Consider the following 20,233-nt stretch of genomic DNA (forward strand, 5'->3'; position numbering starts at 1 on the left):
AGCAAACCCCTGAGACTGTGTCCCTTTAGATTGAGACTGTCATCTACAGTGGGGGAAGAGCAGCTATTGCGTGCACAAAACGATGACCATCTGAGCTCCCATCCCTGGCTCTGGGAAACCTTCTCTGCCTCCCAGGCCACACCTCCACCTGGTCTATCATTTCCTGGGTGTAGGTGTCATCTCATCCGTTAGGGACCCTCAGCATGCAGCTCAGCGATGCTTCGCGGGCTCTGTGTTAAAGTTGATGAGGGGGTGGGAAGGACTTGAGAACTGAGGGGTGGAAAGAGTTAGAAAGTGTGGAGGAAAGATGGAAGTCCTAGGGCCCTGGAGCCTGAGGGTTCGCAAAAGTTTACAGGGTATGCATGGCCCAACCTCAGTTAAAGGCCAAACGGAGGGGATGACATAAGGAAGAAGTTTGTCATACCCCAGGATGTGGTCTTGAGGGAAGCTGCAGAATGTTCTTTCCTGTGTCCTTGGGTGGCCCGGGGCAGGGGGACCTGGTAATAGACTCGCTGGCTTCTCACACTCTTCTCCAGCCCATGAGCCAAGAAGCCTATGAAGTCTTTGAAGTTTCTAGTTGTGAAAATTGGCTGCCTTCCTTGTTGTCCTTTTAAAAGCACAGAGATGTAAAAGACACGGAGGAGGCTTACTTGCATATTTCTAAGTGAAAGAAGCCAGTCTGCTAAGGCTACATACCGCATGATTCCAACTATGCGACATTCTGGAAAAGGCAAAACTATGTAGACAGTAAAAAAAGATCAGTGGGTGCCAGGGGCTCAAGGGGAGGGAAGGATGAATAGGTGGGGCACGGGGTAGGCTCAGGGCAGTGAAACTACTGTATATGATACTGTCATGGCGGATACACGACATTGTACATTTGTCCAAATCCAGAGAATGGGTGACTCCAAGAGTGAACCCTGATGTAAACTATAGAGTTTAGTTAATAGTAACGTATCAATATTGGCCCATCAATTGTAGCAGGTGGGGACTTCCCTGGCAGTCCATTGGTTAAGACTCTGCGCTTCCACGGCAGGAGGCACGGGTTCGATCCCTGGTCGGGGAACTAAGATCTTGCACGCCTCGTGGCTCGGCAAAAAAAAAAAAAAAAAAGTAGCAGGCGTATCAAATTGCACTGAGAGAGGGGGGATCTGATGAGAACTCTGTACTTTCTGCTCAACTTTTCTATAAACTACGACAGCTCTAAAAAACAGTCTATTAAAAAAAAAAAAAAAAAGCACAGGGCTCTGTGTCCGCACCTGCAGCATAACCAGGAGATACTGCTGTTCTGTTAACGTGAAGTCACAGGAACGTGAGAACCACGCGGAAGGACAGCCTCCTCGCTCCCAGCGATGAATGTCCTGATAAAAACAGGCACAGCCAACGGCAACCTGGTGCATGTCTGCTTCCTTCCCAGCCCCCAGCCCCCAAAGTACACAATAGGTGAGCGTGCTTCAGAGCGTGGACAAGGCTACACAATGATAAAGAATTTGTGGGCAAAATCAATCTAATAGATTTGTTTGGGCTTTTAGTTGCTTCCGGTCACCGGAGTGAAATGGACTCCGCGATGGGCGCTGTTAGCATCTGCTTCTGGCCGAGGGTCCCGGTAACTGCCCCAGGTGGCCAGAATTGCCCGTGTCTCTTGTCTCCCCCATCCCCATCCCGACTGAGGTGGCGGCAGGTTTTCTAGATGGTAGATGCCTCCACCAAGGGGATGCTGGGCGGGGGCTGCCCCTGAGCCCCAGCTGCTCGGTGGGAGGAGCGTGAGGACATTGTAGGCGGGGGGAAGGGCGGGAGTGGCCGGTAACTGCCCCAGGTGGCCAGAATTGCCCGTGTCTCTTGTCTCCCCCATCCCCATCCCGACTGAGGTGGCGGCAGGTTTTCTAGATGGTAGATGCCTCCACCAAGGGGATGCTGGGCGGGGGCTGCCCCTGAGCCCCAGCTGCTCGGTGGGAGGAGCGTGAGGACATTGTAGGGGGGGGGGGAAGGGCGGGAGTGGCGCTGCGAAGAGAGATCTTGGGCAAGCGGATGGGGGTTGGGGGACGTTGGGCTCTGGATTTTTTTAAAAAGCCAGGAAAGGGAATTTCACCCTGTCAGAGCTGGAAGAGCTCCGAGAACATCTGTTCTACCCTCGCACTGTACCGCTGAGGAACCGGAGGCCTGGAGGGTCCCCCACCCCCAAGACCCGGTGGCGCCGCCCTCAGCTGGGTTCAGATGTCCCGGACTCCTAGGCAGAGCGGGCCTGCAGACCACTGTCAGACCTGATCGTCTAGCCCCATCTCACCCCAGCACTTCCCTGCTTCACACCTTCTCTGACTTCCCATTCCCCGAAGGGAACCGCCTGCCTCCTTAACATGGCACCAGGCTTCCAGGGTCTGGTCCTGAGTTACGTCTCCAGTCCCTCCCCACACCCCTGCTCCAGGCCCCGAAGCACAAAACGACTCTCCCATTTCCCGCCCCCCAGCCCTCCTCTACCTCCCCGCAAGCCTGCGCTCCTCTGCCCCCTTCCCCGAGCGCCCCGTTCAGCCTGCTCCCAGCTGGGCTGCTGTGCCCGCGGGCAGCCCCTGAGAGCCCAGGTCTGGGTCCAGCGCCCTTAGCTTCGGAGCTCTGGGTTTGTATCTGCCGGTTTCCCAGCCCTTATTTCCGCTGGACTGGAGAGCGCAGACCCGGCCTAGCCCATAGCAGGTGCTTAATAAATATTTATTGACTGAACAGGGTCTATAAATATTCTTATGGGCTCCAAGAAGACAATATCAATCTCCTTCCCTCAGGTTCCATCCCATCCCCCTTGCCCCAAGCTCTTAAAGCATCTGCTCGTGTTCCGGTTTCCTCATCCCAGCCTCTTGCAGGACCAGGGACCAGAGTTCCCGCAGGCTCTGAACACGTGGATGAGGCACTTAACAGGGCAGGTTTGGCTCCTACTCAGGTAGCTGGGCCCTTCTCTGGCCACTTAACCCTGTGCACTGCAGGTACCCAGGACTGATTTTCCAGCCCAGTGTGGAGACGGTACACTGCCGCCGCAGCAGTTAAACATGGCCCCAGTGACGCTGCACTCTCTGTGTTAAGTTTTACGGTTTCAGTGCCATAGTGCTCAGCATCCGTCCTCCCTGACAGGTAACTGCTGCTTCCCGGAGCCCTGTTCTGTCTGCTAGAGCACGCATCTCTCCCTTGGACTTCTTTCTTTATCACCTTGGAAATGCATGGGCATTAACTTTTATGCTTTAAATCCAAACTTGACAATAAAATTAGGGGAGCAGGTTAGTGTTAATCTGCAGGGCTGCCTGTGGAGGTGATCTGAGTCCTTCAGAGTCCTTGGAGGAATTTCTGAGGTTGTCCTGCCCTCCCTGAGCAGAACTTTCTTCAGCACTCAAGAGACGGCTATACTGGGAGGGAAGGTAAATGCCCAACGGATTGACAATTTCCTTCTGCATGGAAAGCTTGGCTTGTAGAAGCCAGGGAGGTGCTCCTGGCAAGAGGGTCTGGGGGAGCAGGATGGCACATCTCAGCCCGCCTGCTTGGGGCAGCCCGAACAAGCTTTGTCTACAAACACTTTGGAGGGTGGTGGGGACCAAGGCAGGTCCACGGTGCCTAGAGCTGCACTGAGTAAATCACTCACGTGACACCCTCTTTCACCGTGGGGAACGAGGGGAGAGCAGCGGCCATTTGTCAGATGCTTACTGTGCGCTGTGACTTACACTAGCTGTCATCCTCACTACAGCCCAGCGGGGAAGGCAGAGGTAAACCATCTCTAGTTTCTGCATGAAGAAATTGAGGTGGTCTGGGGTGGGGGGCAAGAACTCGTCCAAGTGCACAGCCAGTTAGTGGCAGAGGCAGATTTTGAAGCAGGGGATGGTCCCTTCCAAAGCCGGTGCTCTCCCGGGATGCCACACCACTCTGCAGGGGTTGCCTTGGGACCCAGACGTCCTGGGAGGAGGGCTGCCTAGCATAGCCAGGTGTGGAGGGAGGGAGCAAAGGAGCAGGAGACGCCTCCAGGCCCGGCAGGCTGTGCCCTGTGAGCCTCTGCAGGTCACTCCCAACTGTCCAGGTCTGCTGTGTGCCCGGGGGCAAAACACTTCTGCAGGAATAGGAGGCAGTCCTGTCCACGTGCCAGCTGCTGGGATGGGTGTCATTAAGTGGAAAAGGCTCTAAAGAGCCCACACCAGCCAATCACAACCTTGCAATTAAAACAAGCGACATGCAAGTGAAGTGTGAAGACATCCTGTGACCTCTGCCTGGCGAGTGTATGACGGGGAGCCGGTCAGCCGGAAAACCGCTGCCCTGCAGTTCTTGCTAACAGGCACTTGCGTAAACACCTCAGGCTGACGCCTTGCAACACCCCGGTTCTCAGCACGCTCCTGACCGCTGCCCTGGAGATGCCTCCCCCGCCCAAAGCAGAAAGCACTTTAGGCGGGGATGGCTCTCTCCATGCGATTCACAATACAGCCCGGTGTGTCCTCATACCTACTAATTCCTGGCGCAAGGTGAGAATGATTCTGTTTATGTGCAGAGGGCCTCCAGGACGTTTACAGGAAAAGAGCCAGAAGCATGACATGCTTGGGATAGCATGAGGATGTTTTCCTGCCACAGAAGCTCACTATAATGAAAAAAAAAAAAATCATGGCAAACAGTGTTTGTGACGGAGACTCTGACGTGGCCACACAGTAAAGGCACTGAGGGGACGAGCCAGGTAATTCGGTTGGACATCGTCTGACTCTGTCACTAAGCAGGCATTTCCTTCCTACCAGCCTCTGTGCTTAGAACAACGCTGACACTAACACCTGGATGTGTGTTGCACCTGTGCTACCTGTCTCCCAGGTGTGCGGGCTGAAGAGGCTCCCTGTGCTCGGCCCACACGCTGCGTGCTGCTGCTCTCTACTTTGGGAGAGCATTTTCTGGAAGGAGGTGAGGCCAGCCCCCAGAGACAGCCTTGCAGGCTTCTTTGGTGGGCAATGAGGCACTTACCTGGTGGTCTCTGAGACACACTCTCCATTTAGAGGGAATGAGGGGAGGACAGGTGTGGCGTGGAGAAGAGCTGAGACCTGCCCGACAGGGACCCCGGGAAGGCTGCTGGCGGCAGGGGGCAGGAGGGTGTGGGCTGCCCACAGTGAACTCTGGACCCCGGTCCCACCCAGCCACCTATGCCGTCTGTCTTTCAGCTGGCCAGGTGGAGTTTAAGCATCCATGAAAACCAGCTTCCGACACTAAACAATGTTACAATTACCAAACACCTTTACCCACTCGCTCAGCTGTTGCTGCTGGCGGCCCCGCTGCCCAGGGCATCGGGGCCGGGCACGCCCTCTCCTGTTCCCTCCCTCCTTCAGCCTCTGGTTCTGGTCCTCCGCTGTCTCCATCCCCTGGGATCACTGCCACTGGCCCTCCCTGCTCACCCAAACCCACTCCACTATTGAAGCCACGCTTCAAAGTGTCATTTTCTTTTTAATTTTTAATCAGTCTGTGCCGAGAAAAAACAGGATTTGATCAAGCTTCCAGATCTCACCGCTCTATCAGCATAGCAATTTTATGGATCAGAGTTTTGATTGTATTTGTCTAAAACCCAGAGGAGAAACGGAATCAGCTCCATAGATGAACATGTATTCGAAGAGACACTTCAAGACTCGGGAAATGTTTTTATCAATCATTTTCCTAGGAACGACACCCAGTGGGCCCCGGGAGAGCGCGGTGCGAGTGCTGGATGGACGGGTGGGTGAGACAGCCGGAGGCCTGGGAAGCAGGAGCGGAGAGTTGTCTGTCTTCGGAGCCTGCGGACTTCGCAGGACAAAATAAAAGGGGGGGGAAGAAAAATCCAACCTCATATTTTATTTGGAGGAGGAGGAGTATGTTTTCAGATACAATATCTGTTTTGGAAAATTAAATCTGTCTGAGTTTGGCAGTGGGGGCAACAACCCTAATAGTTAACTGGAGATGGGCTCACGACTCAGATAAATTGTCAAGTGGGATCTTTTAAAAATGCCAAAACAAAACATTACCTTGGTTACTTCTCCACCATGAGATGCTATTTGAACACACTCTGACCATGTGTAAAGTCACAAGATTTAGCCAATGCCATGGATCCGTGTGCTAGACCATGAATACAAATACTGATGATATTTCACCAAAGGACAGCACGGAGGACAGGAGCTCTACTTTTTGAAGAAATTTCCAGAAAGCCGAGTCTGTCTGAGTCTTTCCTTTCCTTTCTCAGTGGAACCGCCACATCCCGCTTGTCTACAGGACACACCAGAATCTTCCTGGGGGAGCCTGCAGGGGGCGCTCTGCTGCTCTTCCAGCAGCTCAACACAGACTTCCTGCAGAGACGGATCCATCCTAATTTGGCGTCCAGAGACAGTTTGAAGCAGATTTTAGAAGCGATTAACATAATGTGACATGCTTTCAGAGGCGGCGGGTAGTACTCATATAACATAAGTCAGCGGGACGTGGGATTTGGTGGGATATGTGTGGAACTGTCTGTCCCATGCTCCGCAGCACAAGATGCACTTAACACCTTCATCCAGGACCACACAGGGTCTCCCCCCATGCTTTTTGTTCCTCACTGGTCTTGGCAAATCCTCAAGTTTCATTTAAAAGCACTGCCACTGCCCTTCGCGTCAGCCTCACTGTTGAGTCCGAGACGTACGATGTGAGTCACTGTCCCCATGTTGATAAATTAGAAAACTTCCTCCATCCCCCCAAGCTCTGTCCTCCAGAGGCCTCACTCCAAAGTACAAGGTGCCCATCCCCAAAGGGGCAGCAGAATCATCTGGAATTTTTCCAGTTACGGGTCTTCTTCCATTAGAGGGATCTCTGTAAAAGAAGAGATGGTTATTATACTAATACACCGGAAAACACTGCAAAGATCTGGAATCGTGAGCTTTAGTAAAATGTCTACAGTTCCTACAAATCAGTGAGAAGAAGAAAATGCTAAGTTCCACATATCAGTTAACAAGCAAATAAACCAACTCCTCTGTACAACATTATGTGCTGGAAAATCTCATACTCAGCTCATAAAAAATAAATTGTTAGGCTTCAACCATGCACCCTAATGGTCATACAAACCAAAAGGTTACAAGTTCAAGTACAGAGAGGCAGGGTGGTACTGGAGAAAAGGAACTCTATGAGGAACCAGGAGACCCCTGTTTCCATGTGGTTACTGCTACTTACTGTCAAAATAAGCTGGAATTAGCGCTCTCATTTGCAAAGTGGTGCTGGTGCCTCCTTGCCCCGGGAAACACAGCCCTAATTAGCCTGATGCATTTTTACTATTTTGCCATGAGCTGCAATCTGCCTTTCCTTGCAGTAGGCACATACACATCTTTTACTTCACCCCTGATAAACATAACCTGTATGCACCCAGAGCTTCTCCAGGGCTGGGCCCTCGTGCCCGCATCCGGGTCTTCCCTTTTAGCACGTGTGTGTTACCTTGATCCCAAGCACCACTTTCAGAAGTTCTGCCTAATTAAGGGAGAAAGAAGAAAAGCATCCTGGATCATACGGATGCTATGAAACCAAGTTCTGCCCACTGTGGCCTTTCTACTTTGGATGGCTTGGTGCTCTTTTATGCCTCCGGAAACTTCAGTTAATGGGCTCATCACTTGTGAGATGATGATCATTTCTTCCAATAACTGGCCTTGCCCATGGCCTCTACATGCAGAGAGAGCAAGATGCAATTTAAGCCGAGTGAGACGGTAGCACTGATTTGGCCCTGAGCTGGGAGCAGGGTGGGGCTGTGCAAGGGTGGCCCGGGCCTCGGGGCAAATGCTTACCATCTGCAATGTCAATGCCTGGGCTGGTGGATGCCACCTCCCCCGCCGTGCTGGGAGCTGTGTCAGGGCTGTCGGAAGCGGGGCGGGTGCCCCCTTGGCACGTGGGAGGTGAATACAAACTCTGGAGCAGCTCCGAAGAGCCTGAGACGCTGTCACGGGTTCCTGACTCCCCCGGGCCCGTGTCCGTGTCCCCTGAGCCGGGGTATGCTGGGGGGCTCTGGTCGTCCACGGGTAAGGGGCAGCCCTGGCCCACGGAGGACAGGTACCCTGGGCCTAAGGCACTCAGGCCGCCACTCACAGCCTCGTCATAGGACGGGAGCATGACGGGCACGCCGTCTACCACCACGAAGTCGGGGTCGCTGCTGGAACTCCTGGGAGGCCCCCTGTGGAGAGGAAAGTGGTGCTAATCTGTCAGGTGACAGGTCACCCCGGGAACGAGGCCACAGTGCCCCCCACTGCAGCTGGGGTCCTGGGGGCCGCGGAGCCCTGGGAGGAGGAGATGCAGGAGATCCAGCCTCCCTGCCCGGTCCCCTCCGGCAGACGGTGTGTCCACCAGGGCCACACTCCGGACAGGAGAGGTTTTCTTCTCCTGCTTCCCTCCTGGCCTCTTGCCGCCTCTGGGCTCCAGAATCTCCTCATACTTCCTTCTTCCCCCCTTTGGACCTCTGGGCTTGGCCTTATGGTCATAAACCTGAGAACAGGGGACTCTGTGGCCCATTCCAACCGAGCATCCCAATGTGCCCCAGCAGTGTCCCTGAGGAAGCCTGTTGGAAACGGAACAGTACCGTTAAAAGCTTGGGAAACCGTGGACCCTAAGTGTCCCTTTCAGTTACCCCTGTGCTGCGTATGCTTTGTGTTTGTTTTCTCCTATGGTATAAACATCACTCATTTTTAGTCAAGACAGAAAAACAACAACAGAAAAAAAAGGAACTCTGACTAGCATCTCACTACCTGTTCCGGGTCTGTGGGCTCACGGACGCCCCCCAACCCAGCAGCCACCTGAACCTAAGCTCCGCCCGTGCTGCCCGGAGCGGGGGTTCCCTTATGCTGACACACACGCGGTTCTGGCCTTGCCCTTGGCCTCCGGTCCCTTGCACCTTCCACAACGTGGGTCTGATGCCAAAGCCCGAGCTCCGTGACCACTCTCTGTTCCTGGTCCCTGGAGGAACCGGGGTGGCCAGTAAGTGGCCGGTGGAACGTGGTTCCTTGTTTCCTCGGCTGGGAACCGGTGCTGAGTGATGTGGCCAGAAGGTTAAATATCAGGAGGAGAAGACAACCCAGCTGGGGGTGGGGGCAGGGTGTAGACCCTGAACCCCTGCACGCCAGCGGCAGGGGCTCCAAAATCTGAGGGCTGAGATGTCTGGACGTTGGTGTTCGAGGTGGAGGAAGCGTCAGGCCACCTCCCTCTGACACTCGGGGCCACTGGCTTTTTGGAGCATCTTGCTTAGAGATTCTGGCGGGGGGCTCCTTGCTCCACCATCCTTAAGGCCACCCAGAGATGGGGGAGATTGCAAGGCCCATGACCCCCCAGAGGCAGGAGCCGGGAGGAAAGGAAGAGTTTGCTCCAAATCCAGCTTCTCTGCCCTTCCACAGCCCTCGTTAGTGGATCTGGAACCGGCCCGGTGGAACGTGGTTCCTTGTTTCCTCGGCTGGGAACCGGTGCTGAGTGATGTGGCCAGAAGGTTAAATATCAGGAGGAGAAGACAACCCAGCTGGGGGTGGGGGCAGGGTGTAGACCCTGAACCCCTGCACGCCAGCGGCAGGGGCTCCAAAATCTGAGGGCTGAGATGTCTGGACGTTGGTGTTCGAGGTGGAGGAAGCGTCAGGCCACCTCCCTCTGACACTCGGGGCCACTGGCTCTTTGGGGCATCTTGCTTAGTGTTTCTGGCGGGGGGCTCCTTGCTCCACCATCCTTAAGGCCACCCAGAGATGGGGGAGATTGCAAGGCCCATGACCCCCCCAGAGGCAGGAGCCGGGAGGAAAGGAAGAGTTTGCTCCAAATCCAGCTTCTCTGCCCTTCCACAGCCCTCGTTAGTGGATCTGGAACCGGCCGAGCTCCCCTCCTCCCTAGCCTCCACGGTCTCACACTGGCCTCCTTTCTCACTTAGGCCTCCCTACCTCTCACTGTCCCTTTCACCAGCAAGCTGTCTGGGTCAGGGCGACCCGATGGATGCCTCTGTTCTCCGTTCTCCCCCAACAAAAGCTCCCACAGTGGCAGCTTCTCCCCCCGGGTCCCAGCCCAGGGACTGTCATCAGCATCCCTTCAGCGTCTACACCTCGGGGACCTAGAGTAAAAAAGTCCTTCCCGGACCTGCTCTTGAGAATCTTATCATCTATTTGCATAGCTGAGATCAACGTTTCCACACAACTAGAGAGTAACCTAAGATGGAAATAAATACTCGAGGGATTAAAAAAAAAAAATCAAGTGAGTTTTAGGGACCATTTTTATTTATGTATTGAATTACTTCTTTTGGCTGTCCTGCACGGCTTGTGTGATCTTAGTTCCCCAACCAGGGATCCAACCTGGGTCCCTGGCAGTGGGCACTCCAAGTTCTAACCACTGGGCCGCCAGGGAATTCCCTAGGGACCATTTTTAAAACATCTTAATATTTAGTCTCTATCCTGGAAACTTTGTTCCCAAGCCTATGTAGAAAAATAGCTCTCCAGGCCACGTCCAAGTACTCCAGTGTACTATAAACCACAATATGTGGTTCAGCTTTCTCCTTATAACCCTTAGGTCTTCTTTAGATAGTCTAATTGCTCAATGATAGAACATGGTCCCTTGACTCATAAATAATAACGGTGAAGATAGAGAGAGCGGATGGCAGGTTGGAGAGGAAAGAAGATTCTGTCACCTCAGCTGGAGCTTGGCTGTGGCCCCAGGATGGTGTCCACACACTCTGGGCCTGGCGTGGATGCAGGCGCACACCCACCCCCGACCTAGCACACTTTCACGGCTGGGAGAGTGGGGTGCTTGCAGGTTGGGGGGCTCCTGCCGCCAGGTGGGGGCATTGCTACGTGGGATGACGCGGTCCTGGGGGGCGGAGGTTGAGGGGAAAAGGTGGGCGGTGCTTTCTCCAGCAGCCCCGCCTGCTTCCCGCCCCCGCGCCTGGCTGGGAGTGTGAGAGGCACGAGTGAGTTTCCTGGAGGGCGGGCGGAGTGGGAAGCGGTGAGTCCCGGGAGCCGCCTCCTCCACTAAGCAACACGCTCTTTGCCAGGGGCGTGGTACCCACGACCCTGGGGGCCAGTTTGTCCCTGTGTCAGAAACAAATGCCCTTTTCTGAAGCATGAGGTTCCCAAATGAGAAGACTCTGACATGGGCACAGGAATCCAAGGAGATACCTGATTCCCTTGGAAGCCCTGGCTAGCATCCTATGATGTTCGGTGCCCTGACTTCCTTCTCACGTTCACAAACTTATCCCTGTGCTTTCTTTTTTTAAAAAAATAAATTTATTCATTTATTTTTCGCTGTGTCGGGTCTCCGCTGCTGCGTGCGGGCTTTCTCGAGTTGCGGCGAGCCGTTGCAGAGCACGAGCTCTAAGGGCGCACGGGTTTAGTCGCTCCGCAGCATGCGGGATCCTCCCAGACCGGGGCTTGAACCCGCGTCCCCTGCATCGGCAGGCGGATTCCCAGCCACTGCGCCACCCGGGAAGCCCATCCCTGTGCTTTCTAAATGACTTCTCCCTCCAGAACAGTGATCTGCCAGCAGCAGTGCTGGGTGGTTCTTGGTTCCGAAGGGCTCTGGTGTGCTTGGTTCCGGGCAAGGGGCCAGCGTCGGAGGGGCAGGGCCACAGGCTGCCCTGGGCACTGGGAGGACCAGACCGCCTCTGAGGGACTTTGACAAGCTCCTCTCTGGTGGTGACGACAGGGAGGATGACGACACTGACCCAAGTTCACCTGTGCAGCCGAGGAGGCTGGAGGCCCTGCCCCCGCCCCCGCCCACAGGTCCCACTCCAAAAGCTCAGACCCTGCTTGGAGGTAGAAGCTCGCCAGCCCTGTCCTGGCTCGCCATCCAGAGCCTTTTCTCCTTCCTGAGACTTGCCGTGGTTTTGCACACCGGTTTTGAACCCCTGTTGGGTCACGCACCTTGGACCTTGTCCCTAATTACTTCTGTGTATTTCTTATCCTCCCTGTGGCCTGGAAGCTCCAAGGTACATAACTCTAGAGCTGCAGGCACATAGTCTGCAATGGGGGGACGCCTGGGGGTGGGAGGTGCCGGGTGTGCAGCCCTGACTGTTCTCCCCTTCTCTGCACCCCCTACAATGCCTGCCTCGAGAATGTTTACCCAGGGAAGGAGGGAGACGGGCTCACGGGTGGAGGGGGCGGAAAGAGGGAAATGAGTCTGTCTCCAGCCTGGTGTTCTGACCCCAGACACCCCACAACCTCCCAGGCGAGTGTTTTTGCTTTCTCCCCTATTCCCCCTTAGAAGCTCAAGTCTGCACTCATCAAGGCTGACCATCCTCTCTCCTTGCTGCTCCAGGTGGCTGCACTGAGCCCGACCCAGGGCGGCCATGGGCTGCACTGACCTGGGTGGAAAGTGGGCCTTGAACTTGGTCTGGAACATCCTGGCCAGGACGACGAACAGCAACACTAGCAGCACGCTGGTCGCCGTGAGCGCCACGATCTTCCACGTGGTCAGGAGGGTCTCATGGGTGCTGGGCCGCGTTTGCTCTGCCGTGAGAGAGAGCAAAGCAGCTGTGAAGCTCCCAGGCCATGACGGGCGCTGGGGTTCCTGCGTGCTCGTTTGAGGCGTTTGCCTTCTCTACTTCCCTGCACTCCACCTGCACTGGTTCACGTTACCATTTGTGGGCCTCCAGGTGCGCTGTGTTAACACATGCCTCCCCCCGAACCTTGCTGCATCCGGGGCAGCCATCACCCCTGCTTGGGGCAGGTGGCCGTGGCCACACCTGTAAAAAGCCGGGGCAAGCGGGCTGGACCAGGGTGGGCGGGAGACGGTGGGCGGACGTGCACGGGTGCCCAAGTCTCCGTCGTGTGGTCAGTACCCAGGCGCTCTGAGACCAGGGGTGAGGACGGTTTGCTAGTAATTTGTTATTAGGTAGGAAGCACTGACACTTGCACGTGGCTTACGTTTTTAGAAGTGAGAGCAGGTTTTACCCATAATCATACCATTTGTGTTCTGATATGCGTCCTGGAGTGGAAGAGAAAGGCTGAGTCATGCATCGCTTGGGTCACACCCATGGGCCTGTGTCCTTGTCAGTGGAAGGGGACAAGGCTGGGAGAAGACAGAGTGCATAGAGGCCAGGTCCTTCCATGGATGCTAGGGGTCTAGGGACCCGTTCAGAGGGTCAGCATTTTAACATGGGCATGGGTGGGTTAATACTCCTGACCCTCTGAACAGGGTTTGGAAGTATCAGCCACATGTATCCACAAAGATGAGTTTCTACCTCCAGTCCCTAACACCGCGTGTGAGGGGGGAGGGTGTGTGGGAGGAGGACGGGGCTCAGGACACAGCCACCCGCCACTGTGAGTAGTCTGAACCTGGACCATCCAGGGACGCCCTCGACGTGCTCACCTGACTTGATGCAGTAGACTTGATAGGAAGGAAACCACTCCCCGTACTGGCAGGTGATGTACTTGTAATCACTGGTGAGGCTGTAGCCGGGGTCGCAGTAAAACTCCACCACGGTTCCGTGGTTGTAGCGCTCACATGGCCGCGGGTGGCAGATGAAATCGCCGTGACTCACCATGGGAGGTAGCGGACAGACTTGGGCAGTGGGGGAGAATAAGAGTTTCAGAACCACATGCTTATCCTGTCTGGACCCTCAAAACAGAGATTGAGCTCAGAGAACACATCCCTCAGAGATGCACTGATACATGAATCATCAGACTAGTGACGATTAGCTGTCCCCGAGACAGTCCCTTCGTCTGTCACTTCACGTGAGGTCAGACGGAAGCCTGCAGTAAGATTCTGAGCATTGCCGCTGTCATGTGGCATTATAAAGTACATCGTAAAAGAGAGGTTCGCTTTACACCGCAAAGAGTATGCCTACTTAATAGACAGTGTTAAGCTGCTCTATTAATAATGCATGCTATTATGTGCCAGACAACCTAGTAAATACAACTGAGATATTTATGGACAAAATCTTCGCTGAAAGGAACAGCTATCCTGAGCCTGTTCCTGTGGCTATGGGAGTAATCTGGGACCATCCAAATCCCTGGGTGTGCCTAACCTGATCCTCAGATGCCCTCCTGGGGTTTGGCCGACGACGTATATGCAGCTCTTCTGCTGGCTCCGTGCAGGCCCAGGCCACAGCCTCCCTGTCGTAGGCCCCCTGACCAGCACGGAGGAGCCTCGGGGCCTGGGCCTGGTTTGCCACCAATATGCTACGTGACCTTACAGAGGTCACTTAACCAAATTTAAGCCTTGATTTTCTCCTCTGTAAAATGGAAGTTTATTCTACCCTCGACAATGCTTTTTTTTTTTTTTTTTTTTTTTTTCGGTACGCGGGCCTCTCACTGCTGTGGCCTCTCCCGTTGCGGGGCACAGGCTCCGGCCGCGCAGGCTCAGCGGCCATGGCTCACGGGCCCAGCCGCTCCGCGGCATGTGGGATCCTCCCGGACCGGGGCACAAACCCGCGCCCCCTGCATCGGCAGGCGGACCCCCAACCGCTGCGCCACCAGGGAAGCCCAATAATGTTTTATGGTTTTTCTAACCCTCATATTCTATAATTTTAGGGGAAGAAAAAGTTGTTTTCAGTTGCCTCTCTTGAACCCAAACTCTGGGTTGCCAGGTAAGAACGGTTCTGTCTCTGGGTCCAGAAAGATGGTTTTCGTGGAGTTTAGTGCTTGTTCACTGATTCTCACAAAGAGCCCTCTTTCCTGGGCAAGGACTCGGAACTGCCCTTAGACATTCCTCAAGAAACAATACCGAGGCCAGCTTCAAACCCACACCTATGGAAACCGCTACGAGCTTTGACCAAAAAAGGGAGAGAGTTAACTTTTGAGCCTCTTCCCAGGGGTACCCAGGCCCTGGGCAGTGGAGACGCACAGGCAGGCCTCAGAGCTCTCCCCATGCAGCCGCATCTACAGGGAGCTGCCCGCCCCACACGGGCCTCTGGAATGTGTGTCGGGAGCTCTCTTCTGGCAGCAACCCGGGCACTGGGTCTGGTCAGCAAGATGGGCCCACCCGATGGGGTGTCCCATGGCTTGGGGCCCAGAGGCTCTTTACAGCCACTCTCTCTCATCCTGCAAACAATGCCACGAGGCAGATCTTGCTGGCTCTTTTCAGAGTCAGGGAAACAGAAACTCAGAGAGGTCACGTTCTCCAGGAGCAGCTGCAGGAGTGGGTAGGAGCTCGGGCTGAGTTCTGGCTCAGCTCCTCACCAGCCGGATGACCCTGAACAAGTCGCTTCTCATCTCCGAGCTTCAGTGGCCTCATCTGTCAAATGGGAGCATCTGAGGGTTATTCCGGGGAAGGCCGGCCAGGCCTCGGTTCCGAGCTGACGTGACGTGAGTGCGCAGTCAGGGATAACCAGGAACCGGGCATCTACGGAGAGGGGTCGCAATGAGGCAATTGCTTCCGCAGGTGATGGAACAACCCTCGTGGACAATGAGGCCCCTGAGATGAGCTGAAGCGGGAAGCCGCTACTGCCTCTGGGCAGGTGGGATGAAGCTGTCCTAGTGGCCGGGCCCCCGCGGAAGCTGGAGCCACGGAGGTGATCCTGCGGGAGACGGAGGCCGCGGAAACTCAGGCACTGCTGGAGATGCCCCGGGGCGGCGAGGCTCGGGGGGAAATGCCCCAGCTTCTCCACCTGCCCTCGCTCCCTCTGGACAAAGCCGGCGGGGAGCCAGCGGACCGGGGTGGTGGTGCAGGGGAAGGTCCAGGACTGGGTCTGAGGTCCACGGGCCCAGAGCGTTCTCCATGAATGGCGGCTGGCAGGTGACTGCGCCTGGGGTCCCACATGTAGACACTGGTAGAGCCGGGACCGGCGCTCTGGCTTTCCGCCAGCCCAGGGCATCTCCCGTCCCAGCAGATGCATGCCCTCCACAGAGCTGCCCAGGCCCACGGAGTCCCGTCACCCAACGCATTTCTAGTCTCACAAACCGGGGCTCCTGCCAAATCCACTCCCTCCAGGGTGTTCCATGAGCATCCCCGGTAGGTGATCAAGGCAGCAGGAGAGGAAAGGGAGGGAGAGAGAAAAGGTACCAGCAGCACTGAGCTGGTCCTGGGCTGCCCGCAGGGATTTGCAGCAAGGGCCCCTCCTTCCCCAAAGGCCCCTCCGTGAAGAGCACAGGGGAGGAAGTGTCCGGCTCCCGGCCCAGTGAGGGAGGCCACTGGGCTCTCGGAGCCACCTTCCTGGGCTGAAGGAGGCCCTGCCTTCCACAGTGAAGGGGAGGTTCGAGGTCCACTGTGCGGCCAGCCTGACAGCAATATCTGCCTCTGGTGGCCTCCAGGGCTTCCGGGCTCATGTGGCCACAGGGGCTCCCCACCTCCTCTGCACCTCCCATGAGTGCCCCCCAGCGCTGCAGCGGCTCACGGGAGGCTGGACCTTTGCTGGGAGACTAGGTCCTTTCCACGGTCAAGGGTTACACGGAGCAGCAGACTCTCCTCCCCGCTGCCCTCCAGACAAATCCCCAGGAGTTCCCCACAGGATGAGAAAATCACCAGAGCATTTTCAAGGCCCAGAAAACGTCAGGAGAGGTCGGAAGAAGCCCTGTAAATATATATACGCGAGTCTGTTATGCCGGCTAAAGATCGGCATTCTCCACCTGGTTCTCCAAGAATGAAGTCACTGAGAAACTGCAGTCGCTGACCTTCAACACCCCCGTGAAAGGAGTTCAGGGCGGAGATCAGGAATGAGGCCCTCTGTGCTCTGGGGAAAACTGGCAGAACAGGCCTTCAGACAGTTAGGTATTTTCAGGAGAAGATTTTATGAGCCCAATTTCTTGCATCTTCTGATATATAGAAAAGCACTAAAACCATTAATGGAGACACCTTCTCCTTGTGACTAGCTGCAACCTCCTGCCAAGATGTGAGCTTGGCTGTATGTACCCCCGTCCCCAAAATCACATGTGTACCGTCCTCTCCCCGCTCTTCGGAGCAGTTCATCAGAGCCATCTGAGAGCCTGTCTCCCAGGCTATAGTCTTCATTTGGTCCCAAATAAAACTTAACCCACAGCTCTCAGGTTGTGCAGTTTTTTTCACTTGACAGTTTTTAGCAGCATTTTTCCTCACGTGGAGGATAAGGGACTGTTCAGATCATTGCCTTAACCCCGAGGCAGGTGGTCCCTGATGTGCTAAGGAAGGCCTGGGCTGACCAGACCCCATCTGACAAGGGAGGGGGGTGGTACAGCGTGTGCAGCCAGGCACGGGCATGGAGGGCTCCAAGTTCATGTTCAAATCCCAGCTCTATACCGCTGAGCTGGGGGCCGGGTGTTAGGCAGCTTGTTTAACTTCTCGGGGGTTTAGCTTCCCCATCCGTGTAGCCAGGGCAACAATTCCTAACTCCTAGGGTTGTGGCGAGGATGAGAAAGTGTGTGTAACGTACGTAACACAAAAGTCTGGAACGCAGCAGGCACTTAATAAATAACAGCGCTTAGTATTACTGGTGCCTGAACTTGCTGAGTGCCCGTGCTGTACAATCGGGATACGTGGATTACACCAGGCCGGCCCCAAACATTCCTGGAGGGAATCTGGAAGCATCTCACTGGCAGGTTTCCTCAGAGGCCAGATAAAGACCACCCACGGTAGAGGCTTTGATTCTGAGACTGTCATAATCGGTTGCTAATAGAGATGCATTTGTCCCCTCAGTGGAAACACTTATCTTCACACTTTGCAGTGTTTCTAGTGATGGCACCTAGCCGGCCATTAGCTTTGCTGCAAGGAAACCCCACCCCGTGCATCCTGGTAGGGGCAGAGGGTCGGGAGTGTTCTTTGAACTTGGAAGGAACAGACAATCAATGTGTTAATTATAAATTTGGGAAGCTTATTTTATTTTTTAAAATAACTCTCTTTTAAAAAAATTATTTATTATTTATTTATTTATTTATGGCTGCGTTGGGTCTTCGTTGCTGCACGTGGGCTTTCTCTAGTTGTGGCAAGTGGGGGCTACTCTTCGTTGCGGTGCACGGGCTTCTCATTGCAGTGGCTTCTCTTGTTGTGGAGCACGGGCTCTAGGCGCGTGGGCTTCAGTAGCTGTGGCACGTGGGCTCTAGAGCGCAGGCTCGGTAGTTGTGGCTCATGGGCTTAGCTGCCCCGCGGCATGTGGGATCTTCCCGGACCAGGGCTCGAACCCGTGTCCCCTGCATCGGCAGGCGGATTCCCAACCACTGCGCCACCAGGGAAGCCCTGCTCATTTCTTAATTCATTTACTTAACACATAGTTTTTGGACAACAACTGAAACTAGATAATGCATTGATCCCGCCCTCCTGGAGCTTACTAAAGACAGATGATTAAGTAAACAAATGAATATTGATGTGTCTCGATGAGGCCTTTCCTCTCTCTCTGTTGAAAAACACCATCAACTCTCACACACAGGAGGTGGCCTGGGCGACCTGCCCCCACCTCCCGAGAGGCCTGGAAGGTGCCTGGGACCAAAGGGAGCCAGATGTTCTTTTAGGCACAAGAAGATCCAAAACGTAAGCTGGTCCTGGCAGGGGATTAGAGAACCAGGGATGCAAAAGCTTCAAAAAGGCCAGACCACCTCACTCCCCCTGTGATGGAGACGGGCCAGAGGACAGCAGCTGTGTGCACCCCACGCTAGAGAAACCAAGGATGCCCCAGACGCCAGAGCAGCCAAGGGCAAGGGCCCTGATCTAGGACAGGTGGTCAAGGGCCATGTGCGGAGGAACATCCCGGGCAGAGGGGATGACGCACGTGAGGGCAAGATGGAGGCAGGAAGGGAGGAGGGGGTGGTGGCCGTGTGTGACCAGAGAGGGGAGGGGCTGCACACGGGAGGGTGCAGAGGCGGCCAGGGCAGTGTGTAGGCAGCTCCGTGGGCCCCGTGGCCGGAAGTTGAGAGTCTACCCACAGTGTCAGGGACACTGTAAAGAGCCGGTATAGACCTATTTTCTCAAGGAAGCTCTAGCTGCTCTGTGGAGGCTGGGAAGCAGGGATGGAGGCGGGGAGGCTGTCAGGTGCCTGCTTCCACAACCAGGTGGGAGAGGATGGTGGCTTGGACCAGGACAGGGGGAGTGACATGGTGAGAAGGAGAGTCATGGAACCTATTTAGAACTATCTGTTTCTACAATAGGATTTGCTGAGAGATGGAATCTGGGGGCCACGGGAAGAATCAAGGATGACCCCCAGATTTCTGCCATTAGCACCCAGGCAGATGGCGATGCCATTCACCACATCAGGTTTTTGTTTGTTTGTTTGTTTTGTGGGAAGGGAGAGGTAGTGAGAGTCTGGGCTGCCAGTGAGACAGTCATCCAAGTATCAATCAGGCAGCAGGAGAAAGTGCCTGGGGTCAGTAAAGAACTCAGGCATCGGGGATTTCCCTGGTTGCCTAGTGGTCAGGATTCTGGGCTTTCACTGCCATAGCCCGGGTTCAACCCCTGGTCCGGGAACTGAGCTCCTGCAAGCCACGCAGTGCAGCAAAAAAAAAAAAAAAAAAAAAAAATAGAGAAAGAAAGAAAAAGAACTCAGTCATCATGAGCCTAGAGATAAGACTGAAAACCATGAGACCGGGTGAACTCACCTAGGGAGAGAGGGTAGAGAGAAAAGAGGAGAGGTCCCCATCCAAAGGCTGAGAAATCAGTTGAAAGAGTGAAAGAGCCTGGCCGAGCAGACTGGGATGGACCAAGGAAGCTGAGACAGGAAACTGCTCTGAGCAGGGGGGAGTAGTTCCCAGCAAGCTGAGAATGACTGGAGATCACCGGTGACCTTGAGGCAAAAGCAATTTCAGAAGAGTGGTGAGTGGCCAGCGGAAGAGGGGCATTGTGAGCTGAGGAGTGGGCGGGGTAGGAAAGGCAGACTCAGAGAAGTTTGCTAAAGGAAAGCAGCCAATGGGGCAGCTGGAGGCCCGGGGGATCCTGCCCACCTCCCGTCCCCCAGGAGCCCTGGACCTTGTTTCTCTGTCCTCTACAGGAGCAGACCAACAGGGAGGACAAGGCTGGTGATGCTGGGTGGGAGAAGGAATGCAAGGTCATTACGAAGGCGAAAGGAGCTGCGATCCTCTGCACGTCCGTGGACAGACTGGCCTTTGACAGGAGCAGGAGGAGGCCGGAGGGCGGAACTAGAGCTGGACACGGGGACGAGTGGATCGAAGCCAGGGTGATGGAGACATGGGGGACTTGCCATCTGTAGGTTCGCACTCTCTGAAGGCAGTATGAGGTGAGGCCATTGCTCAGGGAGGAGGAGCTTAGAGCTGAGAATTATACATCACTTATCACAGTCCTTCACCCATTTATATATTTCATTATGTCCAGAAGAGGAAAACAAGGTTTAAAAATAGTCTGTGGGCTTCGTGAACATTCACAGAAATTATTTTGCGGGGGGGGGGGGCAGGAGAAT

At 55.0% G+C, this 20,233-nt stretch overlaps 1 protein-coding gene across 4 annotated transcripts in view; it reads right to left on the bottom strand.

Moving 5' to 3' along the window:
• Positions 1 to 3,211: 3,211 nt before the first annotated feature.
• Positions 3,212 to 20,233, bottom strand: part of SUSD4 (sushi domain containing 4) — a 135,621-nt gene continuing 118,599 nt past the window's right edge. For 3 of the 4 annotated variants that reach the window (XM_055084043.1, XM_024130558.2, XM_055084044.1), the window contains exons 6-9: positions 13,291 to 13,482; positions 12,284 to 12,428; positions 7,758 to 8,140; positions 5,618 to 6,798 (exon numbers count right to left, since the gene is read on the bottom strand). In XM_055084043.1, coding sequence (XP_054940018.1) covers positions 6,770 to 6,798; positions 7,758 to 8,140; positions 12,284 to 12,428; positions 13,291 to 13,482 — 749 coding nt within the window. In that variant the 3' untranslated portion in view covers positions 5,618 to 6,769. Of the gene's footprint in view, positions 4,592 to 5,617; positions 6,799 to 7,757; positions 8,141 to 12,283; positions 12,429 to 13,290; positions 13,483 to 20,233 lie in introns of those variants that run through there. The other variant, XR_008617026.1, reaches the window with a different exon arrangement.

The sequence above is a fragment of the Physeter macrocephalus genome, chromosome 4 (assembly GCF_002837175.3).
Source record: "Physeter macrocephalus isolate SW-GA chromosome 4, ASM283717v5, whole genome shotgun sequence".
NCBI lineage: Eukaryota > Metazoa > Chordata > Mammalia > Artiodactyla > Physeteridae > Physeter > Physeter macrocephalus.